At 45.1% G+C, this 12,307-nt stretch overlaps 1 protein-coding gene across 1 annotated transcript in view; it reads left to right on the top strand.

Moving 5' to 3' along the window:
- LOC106741937 overlaps nt 1–12,290 on the top strand; it is a 357,358-nt gene extending 345,068 nt beyond the window's left edge. Inside the window, exons 11-13 of the mRNA XM_014614388.1 lie at nt 3,782–4,054; nt 11,142–11,345; nt 12,043–12,290. Coding sequence (XP_014469874.1) covers nt 3,782–4,054; nt 11,142–11,345; nt 12,043–12,152 — 587 coding nt within the window. The 3' untranslated portion in view covers nt 12,153–12,290. The remainder of the gene's footprint in view (nt 1–3,781; nt 4,055–11,141; nt 11,346–12,042) is intronic.
- Nucleotides 12,291–12,307: the final 17 nt, after the last annotated feature.

Here is a 12,307-nt window from a genome sequence, read left to right as displayed (position 1 = left end):
GTCTAACGAAAGAGCGCCTTGTTTGGTTTCTAAAGCCAATTCCGGACATCGATCTCGGAGTCGTCCGACGACGGTCGGGATGAACCACGCTGTCTGCTTGTACACGGAGGAAGAGAGAGAGAGAGAGACACGTACATACGCACACACAATCGAACCCGTGATTTGTCCCGGCCTTATCGAGGCTGTCTCGCCGTGAACTCTGACACATGCATTCAGCGCATGTCTCCCCGCAGACATGCGCGCACCCCAAATTGCGCCGTGCACTGAGGGAAAAAATTAGTCGGAGTGACTATTAATATAATCTCGCTAGATTTCACAGTGAACTCCGGCTTGGACTATATAGTGAGCTTGTAGCCCTTTTAAGCGTGCGAGATATAGTAAAGCGTGAACTCGGATTTACCAGTTGTTTATCGTCACATCGTCGTGTGCGTAAAAAACACGTGTTAAGAATATTGCTGCATATGGTGCTGTTTGTTTATTTATTACAGGCTGTTAATCGCGCTGGCCGTATAAATGGTCAGTTTCTGGAGCCACTCTATATTTGCTGTTTTATTATAAGTATATTCAAAATTATTATAATGAACGATAAAAAATTTACGTAGATACTATTTTATAGTAACGTTTGTTATATTTGTGCTTTCTTTGGCTATAATTTGTTAAGTATGGTAGTTCCAAATATCATAGATCATCTTCTCAGTTTGAGAGCTTCATCCGATCCGCGGATCCCTCGATGAATTTCAAGTCCGACCGTCGCAGAAGCTCAATCCCAGTTGGCCGACTTCTCCGACGGCCAATTCGAAATACACACGCATACGTACATCTCTCTCTCTCTCTCTCTCTCCTCCTCCCCCCTCTCTCTCTCCCTCTATCTCGCGACTAATCCCGAAATTAATATCCCGAGCGAGCCTGGGAAGGAAACGCGTGAGATTCCGCGATCCATTTTTACCACCACCGCGGAAGTACTCAGCTCCTCGCGACATTGTCACAGGATAAATATATCCCAAATTGGTCCAAGGAGCCATCCCGAGCGATATATATCCCCGAGACAGCCTCCGTATGTGCTCCGTGACAAAAGTATCTTATGTACCTCGCGAAAAGCGCACAGGCGCGTGCATAGTCGCGGGGGAGAAGTTTGCAAATGGCTGAGTTTAACAATCAATTCGCGAGGCGCGGCTTTACGAGCGCATAAAGGATCATATGCCGGATCCGTCGTAAAGTCTCCCTCCTCTCTCTCTTGTCGGCTTCGCCTTTCAGTTTCTCCTTAGCCGATTCCGTAACGTTGACGAAGAGCGGAGTCGTTCCGCCGCGCCGGTGCGGAATTTATCGCGCCGCCATTCGCACTCGTCTCCTCTTTTGTGCGTCGCACTCTCGGTGGATACACGCGTTACCGCGTTATACCGGCGCTCGGATCGCTCTCAGCTGAGAATGACACCGTGTAAAGCTTCCCGAGCTTTTTCCGCATGCGACGCGATATTAACGCGATCCTCCGGGCGTCTTCATCGTCCCCCTTCTCCCCCCCCCCTCCCTCCTCTTCCGGCGAACATTAATTTTCCTACGTCTCCTCTCGACTTCGCAGCTCTGAAATCTACTTCGGGCGATTTATAATTCGCGAGGCCCTCGAATTCGAGATCCTCGCGCGGATGGAACTTTACGGGGAAACACTCGCCGATGGGGGGAGTCGTTCTTCATTAAGCATTCATCCGGGCAGTCTTCGATCTGGGACGCGTCCCACTTCGCGTCTGTCGCGTAACATCCGAGATTGTGAAAACGTTACGTCGCGGCCCGAATTCCACGGCGAAATAATGGATCGTCCGAAGCGGGGCTTCACTCGAACGTGGGACGCGTTATTCGCTAAACGCGCGGAGTATGTTGCAATCTTAATCCGATCCTTCAATTTTAACGACGGGTGTCCTGGGGGGAGCAACGCTTTCCTCGTTACGTCGTTACCGTTTTCTCCCGCAACGATTCGCTTATGACGCTCGGTTTGCTCATTAATAACGGTAATGGTGACATTTTTTGGGAGACAGTAACGGATATAATCGTTACATTCATCGTCACTTCGTACAGGTATAATACATATGTACGGAGCGGGCACGAGCGAGTCCTAAAAGAAAGCTTTCAAAACTCGGTGAGGAAAGGTGATGGGAATTCCAACGACTCGTCACTTCTCGAGTAACGATAACGGTAACGAGTTGCCGTTTCAATGGATAAGAAGGGGTATGGGTTACTTTTCAAACATAACTTTTCCGACCCTTGCAGATATCCTTTGACCTATCTAAAGGCCCGTTTCCTCACCGTAGCTGTCTTAATTAATGACGTCACGAGCTAAATCGTACGTCCATATTTCTTGCGGAATACGCGGGAACAGAAGGTTGCGTCTATAAGTTGATACTTGTGATCGATTCAGCGATGCGGAAAATTATTTCGAAAAAATACTCCTTTTACTTCGACAATCGATAAATGGCCGTAAAATTCGTGTGACAAAGTTGTGAGAAAAGATCTCGGACAGCACACAATATTTGTAAAATATTTTTCAAATATAGATAATATAGATATTAAATGTTTTGTTAATATTTAAATGTCCGGGAAAGTCAGGTATGAGAAGGATTATGATAAACGCTCGAAAATATTTGTGAAGAATATTTTTTATAAATAACATAAACGTGATTTCATTTAAGTAATTAACCATGTTTTAATTTTATATATATATTAGAACTATTACTGTTTATACATAATATGTACCATCGTGTATATTCAATTCATGTATATGAAATGTATATGTAGTGCATTTAGTGGACATTATTTGCGCATCGTGGAGCATATACGTGTAAACAAGAGATATTCAAGGCCGTAGTTTTCCATTAAAATTCTAAACGCGATTTCGAAGAAATTCAAAGTAAAAATTACAAGTAGGACATTAATCTCAAGGAACACGTTCATCTTCCGAATATTTCGGCTTCCGAATGGCCGTTTTCCAACTCCAATTCCAATATTTCCATGCTATATAATAGAGCGAAAATGTCCAAGGATCCCTGAAAGGATGGTTTGACGGACCAACTTCCGTGTACTCCAGTGAGTTCGAGTAACATCGCTTGTAAATGTCGTACATTTCTGTCATTACCGCTGAGCCCGGCCGGGAAGCTGCTGCAAAGTAAGCTGCTGGTTCGTCGTCGAGGCTTTTAGTCGGGGGTCGCGGCTGAAGTGGCGAATATAAAGCCGCGATGAAGAGGCGGATATAAAAAGGCGCGATTCTTTCACGTCGAACCCGGTGAATGGATCGCTCCCGGGGGGAGAGAGACTCGCCGTCGCCGCGTCCCGTCGTCGCTTGCGACGAACAAGCCGGCTCTCTCGCGCGACGCGGATCGTGTTGCGTTAATTTCCTACACGAAGACGCGGGGATGGAAGGAAGGAAGGAAGGGGAGGCCAAGTGAAACCGCGTTTACCTTAGCGTGCGGGCCACGTCGACACTGCGTGTCGATCGCGTATCAAATTGCTCGGCTAAAAGTTACACCTGCAATGTAAGCACGATCTTCTCCCCGCCATCACGGGAGATCACATGAAACTTTAATGGCTGCTATTTACACGCGAGGAAATTCAATAAAAACCGCCGGCACCCTGATATATATATATATATATTCTGTTTACTCGTCACGCGCAACTCGCACGCGAGTTATCCGATTGAATTTCCGAAATTAATTCCCGAATAATTCGGCAAGAATTCGATTAAAGCGCCCTGCCAGTGAGATGTAAATGAGCGAGCATTGTCGTCGCATATTTTCAGCATCCGACCCGATGACCCGGCAGTGCCCTAATCTCGGCCGCTACGACATCGTGTCGTTGTTCCGGCCGCCGAACGCCGACAACGTCGAAGACATATTGGCCGTCGACGGCGAGCAGAACGTCGCGAACGTGGCGGAGGTGCACGACGTGAGAGTACCCTCCACGCCATTCCCGAGGCAGTGCCACCACGGCAGCGTTCGCAGGCTGGACATCGGCTGCAGGACACCCGATCGCATGGAGTTCGCCACGTCCTGCAGCGACGAGGCGTTATCCGGTAAGGATATTCCGTCCGCCTTTCGAGAACGCATTGCGTAGCTTTTTGGGGAATCTGGGATATTCATAGGAAATTGCGCGCATTGCTTCGTTTTCCGCGGAATTTTTGGAAATGTGGGGTTTTGGCTGAAAGTATAGCCACCCCTGTAAGCGCGTAATATTCTTTAATATTAAGTAATATTCTCCGGGCATATTCTTAGAATATTAAATGCGTAATATTCCAATAATATTCTAGTGATATTATTTAATGTTATTGTAATATTGTAGATTTTTTTCAATATCCAACTTTACGAGTGCATATAATATGTATAATTGTTGGTTTTTTTATTTCGAATGTATCGCAATAGCAAGTTTGGAGTGGCGCTCGAAAGGTTAAAGCCGGACGGAGAACTGGACGAAAGTGGGGCGGGATTCGGCGAACTTTCCGATTCTCAAATTTTACACAGGCGAAATCAGTAAGCACGATACTTTACGATCGGCTTCTTCGAAATTAATCACCGGAATTTTCCCGAAAATCGAATTATTACAAGTTTAATCGTATCAAACGAGGGATCGGGCTAAGCTAAACCAGCGGTTCTTTCAGCAGCTGCTTCCTCTCACCTATGCTCGCACGGATAGTTTTCTGTTTCATTATGATTTCGCTCAACCGGCCGAAAGAAGTTAGGCAGAGGGATGCCCGATGTGTGACAGGGAGGATTTTATCCGAACGACGAGTTTCGAAAGCGCTCGAAAGCGCTTCGACGGATCCCCGACGGGTGACATGGGTCGGGACGGTTAACGGACGTACTCGTCGATCTCCTCGTTGTCGTCGTAGCTGTCGACGTCTTGCCTGACTGTCTTCCCTTCTCGTCTTCATTGCTTGTATCCACGTCGTGTTTATCTCGTTTAAAAGCCTCGATATAATCCGCCGAAACACGAGACCCAGCGCGCGCGCTTTTCGCGACTGCACGTTTCGCGAACGCAAATTAACTCCTTCGTTCATTCGTCTTAAATTTGGGACGATCGACGGACGCGATTAAATTCTCGGTCGTTCGTTCCTCCGATCTTCCCAAGAAGAATCTTTCAGCTTTCTTTCTGAGGAGCGAAAAAGTGATTCGAAGCGCGCTAAATGCGCGCTTCCGTTCCTCCGCCTCGATGACGACGCCGGGTCTGAAAGACACAACGATGGACGGAGCAGCCGTGTGTCGTCCTCGACGGCAGTGCTCGGAGGAGCTTCGTGGATCGAGCTGGATGGATGGTTCGAGCGGTTCCAGAGGCGACTCGACACGGGCTGGATGGAGCACGTCCGCCAAGAACATCTTATCGGATTACCCGCGCTACTCCCTCCGTCCCCACTCTAGTTCACGCGAAGTTATCACAAGTGATGATAGTTGGTTTGCGGAAAGGCAGTGACGGTTGCCGGGACACCGCTTGCTTACGTGCCTCACCTCCTCCCCTCCTAACTTGGCCGCACCTCGTTTGGTGCTATACATAAAATTGGCGCTATAAATAAAAAGTGAGAAACGCGCCCCGGCCGTCATTCGAATCGGCCACTTCGCGTTAAGACGAACGAGTGGATGGAGCTTCCCGGCCATATTGTTAGACGCATCTTAATTTTTTACATTTTATTGACATCCGAGAACCGGCTTTGTAATACGGCTCATCCGTCGATCGAATGTTTTAAGGAACCATCTATAAAGGGTATTTTTTATGACGTCATTCCACTTGGCTGTTACACAATGATGAACAAGTATGAACCCCCGCTAGTGTTGCACTGTTGATAATAACGAGAAAAGACGCGAGTTTTGAGTGGGTGTCAATTGAAATTTGGTTTTATCTTCGTTCATTTGTAACCCGAAACTTCGAATTCCTTGACTATCGACAGAAGAATAAATGTTCGTGTGAAAATATTTATCTAAGAAATAAAAAGTATTTATTCGGGTTCTGAATAACATATTTACGTAAATCTAAATTTGTTTTTATTTCAATAGAATATATGAAATTAATGAAAAGCTACAGATTTAAGTAAATATGTATATTTTCTCGTTTAAGAAGATTTTTTATCGTACAAATATGTGTACTGATGCAAGTAAACGTGTTATTTATAGTTTGCAACGAGTAAATATTTTTTGCTTCCTAGATGCTTTTTCTCTCAGCGTATTCGACCGATCGAGAACGTGCAAAACTAGCATCGCGATATACGGTAAATAGCAGTATGTGTAGTCTTTTTTTTTCCTTTTTCACTCGAGGAACAAGTAGTCGTGTCGAATTGTAAGACTACACTGAGAGAAAAAAGCGGTTGGATCGTCAAAATTGACAGTCATCCACGTCCAAAGAAATATTATCCATGAAACTAATTATGCATTAGCACATATATATTTCGTTGATACGGTTATTGAACAAATCGCAATCACTGAATCAATTGATCATTTGTCACAACAACTATATAACCTGTTCAATCGACTAAATATTTGCTCGAACGAATGTTATATACTCGGTTTCTAAATGGATTGGACATTTTTTTTCGATGCAATTCGGAACGTAACCAATGGCTCAATGAGAGAACTTACTTTTCAAAACGAGTTCTCTCATTGAATCATCGTTTGCGTTCCGAAATGTATCGGAAAAAAAATACATTCAATCAGAGCCTTATTGATTCCACCGGCTTTTTTCTCAGTGTACGTATTTGAAACGTCTACGCGGAAAAAAATTAGCGTCAATTCAAAACTCATGTTTTCATACATAAGCAGGAATAAGTAAAAATGTACAGGACGTTCAAGAAATCTCTGGACGGTCTAATATTTCAGAGAGTATAAGTAAATATTTCATAAAAGAAAAGTTTCAGGCCAAAGTTGTAATGTTTCAACAAAATCCATCTAATGGTCTGAACAGTTTGACTTTAGGCTTTCGGCGCTGCCAAAATCAAATCAAGGTTAACTTGAATTTTTTTATAAAATCATGGTTTTTTTTTACATTAATCGACTCCTCTAGTCATTCTGTGTATCAAAATATTAGATAAGTATTGAACTTTTTTACATAGAATGAAAAGTGGAATCGAGTGCTGTAAAAAAGTATTGAAGAAACTTAAAAAAATTTGCTGTACTTTGCAAATACAAAGATACAACAATATGTAATGATTAGTATCATTAATTGATTTTTCCGACCTTTTTACGTATATACATAAAAATATTAAGATAAGGTTATCAGAAAGTGAATGACTTTATGAGATACTTCATATTTTATACTAAAAAATATCAGAATAAAAATGTAAAATATCTTGGAAAGTATTAATTTTTCGATGAATTTGCTCTAGTATATTTTTCTTTTCATACACAGAACTAATATAATTATTACTTTAAAGAACCTTAAACTTATATCGTCCATTCTGTATCCGATATTTCATCCTCCCAATTCGTGAATAATTATTCTTGAATAACAAGAATAATATTTTTAGTAGGAATTATGTAGAGTGCGAAACGAGTTTTATGTTCCTGCTTATGCATGAAAATATAAGTCTTGAATCGACGCTGATATTTATTCCGCGTGTACGATACGGACGTTCTCGTTCGGCAACAAAAGGGCCGGCCTCGATAAATTTACGGTTTGCAACATTAAAACTAGATTATAGTTAATAACGAATTATATACATACCGAGCGTTATTATTATAGAGGGCCCCGTTAATTTTCGCGAGACATTTATGAACGGTCGAAACGGGAATATTTGTCGTCCAAACAGCGTTTGTGTGCATCGACGTCGACATAAACTGCGTATTTAGCTCGACGGCTCGACAATAACGATAATAATAAATTAACGTGATTTCTGGATTAAACGGATTTCCGGAAAGGTGGAGGCGCGCGCGAGCGAGCGAATGGATTAAATCCCACCCCTCGTGTGCGTCGAAGCTTCGCGATACGCGCCGTCGATGAGACGTCTCTTTGTAATCCGCGAGTGCGCTGATACGTTTCTTGGCGGAAGCCGAGAGCGTGCGGCGGCTCGGGAATTATTTTAACGGCGCGAGTTACCGGAGACATGTTGACACAACCGAGGATTTAGGCACTCGAGAGAGCCGGGTGGTGCGCTTCGCGCGACACGGGTTTGTATTCGGAGACATAGATAGCAACGACGTCGACGTCGACGACGAAGAGGAGACAAAATGGCCATTAAGACTTCGTATAAACAGCGCTGCCGCTGGTCCGCGGCTTAGAGACCTCGGGTATCGCGGCTCCTCGGCCAGCACGATCGTTCATCGCGTCCGGAGGAATCGTTCGCGTGGCGGACTTCCGTGACTAATTAGGCGCCCGCTAATCTCGATGCAGGCTCGGTGAATTCAAGGCTGCGTTTTAGGGCTCGTTACGCCGGCTTCTATTCTTAGAGAACGCGCTCTCGCGTCTCTCGTTAGATCGCCGCTCGCCGGGGAAACTTTCAAGGTATGGAGTAATGAGACAAGTCGTCTCGACTGCGACCGGAATTCCTCGTCGTTCGCTCGGTTCCGGTATCTCGCTCGAGCAAGGATCATTGGCCACGATCCAGTTCTCCCTCAGACCCGGCGCATGTCAGGGTGGTAGAGTATAAATAATGTGTAAATAAAGAAGCGACGTTGAATTTGATAGATCAAAAGTCGGTCGTGTTTCCTACGGTGGTGCCGGGAAGCGAGGAAACAAGAGAAGGGTGAAGATGGGGTAGGAAAGTAAGATTAGCTTGCAGAAAAAGTTGCAGTTGTAGAGTTCGAACGAATTTCAATTTAATCTGTAGCTCATTGAAAGTTGGATCATGAAATGAAATCCCCGGTTTAAGGAGCGAATAATACTGATTTCTACTCATACGGATATCCTGTTGTACTCTTCGTACATTTTCCGAACGTTCTCGGGAAGAGCAAGCGATAGGTGATTGTTAGTCCTCGAAATCTCCTAAAGGCATTTACTTTATTTCAGAGTGCCAGAGTTGTCTGTTCTTTTTTCTTCTATATGGTTCTCGATAATCTTCTTCATCAGAAGATGATTTAAAAATATGCCGTATCACATATTAAAAATATGAAAATTAAGCACATTTTTTTTTTATACATCAAATTAGCTAGTTACTTTCCTCAACTTACTTTCCTTAAATTACTTTCCTTAACCTTTTCTTAAAAATGTTAATTAGCCCTAAACAGTCAATATTGGCCCTTTCAATTTGATTCAGTTTACGTACGTTTAATTGCGATAATATACGTTCGGTTGTAAGCAAATCACTGGTAGAAACCGATATTTTGACAGACTTGGATCAACCGGATGTCGCTACTTTTTAAATTATGATAACAGAAACAGGCATTAATAAAAAGACCTTTCTCATAATTTTTAGGTACTCATAACTCGGCACATCGAAAAGGGATTCTTTTCTGTCGATACATACGAAAATTCAAACAAAAATAATGTTATTTACCGGTACACCTTATGCCTCTTAGTCGTAGTCGTTGAAAGAAAAAATGGCAGCTCGGTGATGCGAATGAGACAGCGAATGGAGCCAATCCTGTTCAACGTCGCTTCTCTATTAATATGCAGGAACGGCTGGGAGGCGGAAAATTCAGCGTTCGTTTTGATGTATCAGCGTCGTTTGCCACGAGCTTGATTTTCACCGGGCGGCATCGTCGGACACGAGACGCGGTCTCGCGTTTCCTCTTCACGCGAAGTCACGAGCTGTCGCGCGACCGCAGTAAATTCTCATCTTGCTATCTTGCAACCACGATCGAGTATCGTCGCTCGAAACGTCAGCCCTGATATCGATGCGTCGACGGGATTTACGGCCCTCGTTTATTCTTCTTCCGTTCGCGCATTGTTACGACGGGAAGGCGGAGGCAAGCAGCTGCCGTAAAAATGACGGCGTAAAAGTAGCCGGTCGAGCGATCGAGTCGCATCTTTCCCTCCCTTCTTTCTCTTCCTTTCCTCTCCCTTTCCCTTCCGTCCTTTCATCCCTTTTATCGGACGCGTTAATTGAATGGCTGAGGGATCATGGTTAGTTTATCCGCAGGCGGCCGGCGGGAATCGTTATACGAAGTTACGAGCGATAAATTTAACGGCATAAATCTCGTCGAGGCGAGTTTTCGCGATTAATATTTCAGAACGCGGTGCGTTCGTACGGGGAATATCGACGGCCGACGAAGAGTCGAGGCACACCCGAGTCTCGCGTGTCAATATCGCTTTAATATCAATCAACCGCCACTGTTACTTCCACTTCGCGCGCAATTACAGCGACCGAAATAGGATCGCGCCCCCGCAATTTGTCGTTGCGCGTATCATTCCTCGGCGAGATCCGGGAGGAGAAGAGAGACCGGTGTCGAAACTTTTCCGGATTTCCTCGTGTGCAATTTAAATTCCGCGCGCTTGGAACACCCAAAGGTGCCTTAAAAAAGGTCATCTCGCTACGATACCGGTTGGTAACTCATAAATATACAGTCCTTGGCCGTGTTAGAGTCCTCGACATAAATAAAGAAGCGACATTGAACAAATAGAATGTTTCATTTATTTTGTCCGATCGTAACGTAAAGTGGAATGCAGATAAATCTCGGGGAAAACGTTCGGAGTGGCCAAGTAAGGCCTGCTTATGCATTACACTTTGAAATCTGCATAGATCTTCCAACTGGAATCTATAATCACCTTGGGAAATCGCGGAGCCCGATTGGATCCTAAAAAAATTCTCTACAGGAGAGGAAGAACGTTCTCCTCCCGCATTGCCGGCGGGTCGAACGACGTTGGGAACAACGACTACGTGGAATAACGAAATCTCATTAACGAGTTACGGTCATTTTGCAGCCCGCTCGCCGTCAAATTCACCCCGTGTGGCTCAGCGTGTTATTGTTGCGAGCCCTTCAAGCGGCCTTAAAAACTTCGCTCCGCCAAGCAGCGCGCGACAAGTTAGGCATAAAGTTACCGCCGTCGATTCGCCATAATCTCGCTACGGAAAAAAATCGGGAAGTTTAATGCGACTTCGGGCGGCTTTTACTTCGACATCCGTCGCAGCTGGTGACTCGTCGTCCCCGCTGATCCGACAGGACGCGATTTTTTTACATCGACCCCTCTCTCTCTCTCTCTCTTTCTCGTGGTTTTCTCCGGCACAAACGACGCTTCGTTTCCAGAGTACTTATGCCACGGAACTTGGGTTGAGAACGACACCGCTTACTTGGTGGCCAGCACCGACGTCGGACGTTACTGCCTCGTTTACAGCGCGTCCGCCGCGACGACAGGAAGTCGTGAACTCTCGGTGACGGGCCATCTCGCTTCCTGTCCGAGGGCCTCTCATCGCCATCCAGTCTCGTGGCAGGTTAACCTCACGTCGTACGGTGAGCATTGTTAATTCTGGATGCGACACGCGACTCGACTTGCGGAAGTTTCCCCTTCGTTCGTGCTCTAGTTATAACTTGAGCGTTCCGTGACTTCCGTTTCTTTTTCTTTCGCGTCCGCGATCAAATCGCTGTCCGCTTTCGGGACGCCTCCACGCACAAATCGCGCGTACTTTCACTGTATGTACAAAAGCATTTATATGTAATTCTTACGCGGCCGATATACCACGCGAACTTCGCAGAAAGAAGTCAATATTTTGCCGGCAAGATTTTGAAGTACAGCATCTCCATGAGCCAACGATCATAGAGTCTTTTGCGTTGCAATTTACCGTTGCATCTTTTTTCGAATAATTTATGAAATAATTTTTCACGATTCTACTCGAGAACGCGCGGTGAAAAGGGTTTCTCCAGATTTAGTGTTTCTATTTATTTCGTGAAAATTTACTTCATAGAAACAACGTATACGAAGTATGATTTGTTTGCATCGAAGCATTGAAGTATTCATCAGCTCGGAATATGAAATTGTTAGAAGAGGAGGTCGACGTCTCAGAAGTGAAAAACAATACCGGGTTGAGACAGCCATCGTCGTGAACGCGTTAATTCGACAAGATCGCTTTTGTCCGGAATCGCACTCGCTAGGAGAGCGCTCGACGTACAGAATCCGAATTCGGCGAAGAACGATTCCGATCTGTTTCAGCCCAATGCGGCGACATCTCGTCGGCGACCACGTGGGCGCTCCGGATGCCGGCGTCCCTCTTCAACATCGTCTTCATCGGCGCGCTCTTCGCCAGGTACATCGCGAGGTGATGGCACTGAGTCGAGACGCGCCACGCACCGGCTGCGACTGTATAGTTGAAAAGAAAAGGAAAAAAAAAGATAACCAAAGACTCTTATTGCGATATTGCGTTTGTGGTGATTATACATAACGTTCTGGGATTTGCTGGTGACCTGGGTGGCCCGGG

Source organism: Dinoponera quadriceps, unplaced genomic scaffold, assembly GCF_001313825.1.
Source record: "Dinoponera quadriceps isolate SergipeBrazil2010 unplaced genomic scaffold, ASM131382v1 scaffold458, whole genome shotgun sequence".
Taxonomy (NCBI): domain Eukaryota; kingdom Metazoa; phylum Arthropoda; class Insecta; order Hymenoptera; family Formicidae; genus Dinoponera; species Dinoponera quadriceps.
Note: the sequence above shows the minus strand (reverse complement) of the source record. Positions and strands in the feature narration are given on the sequence as shown.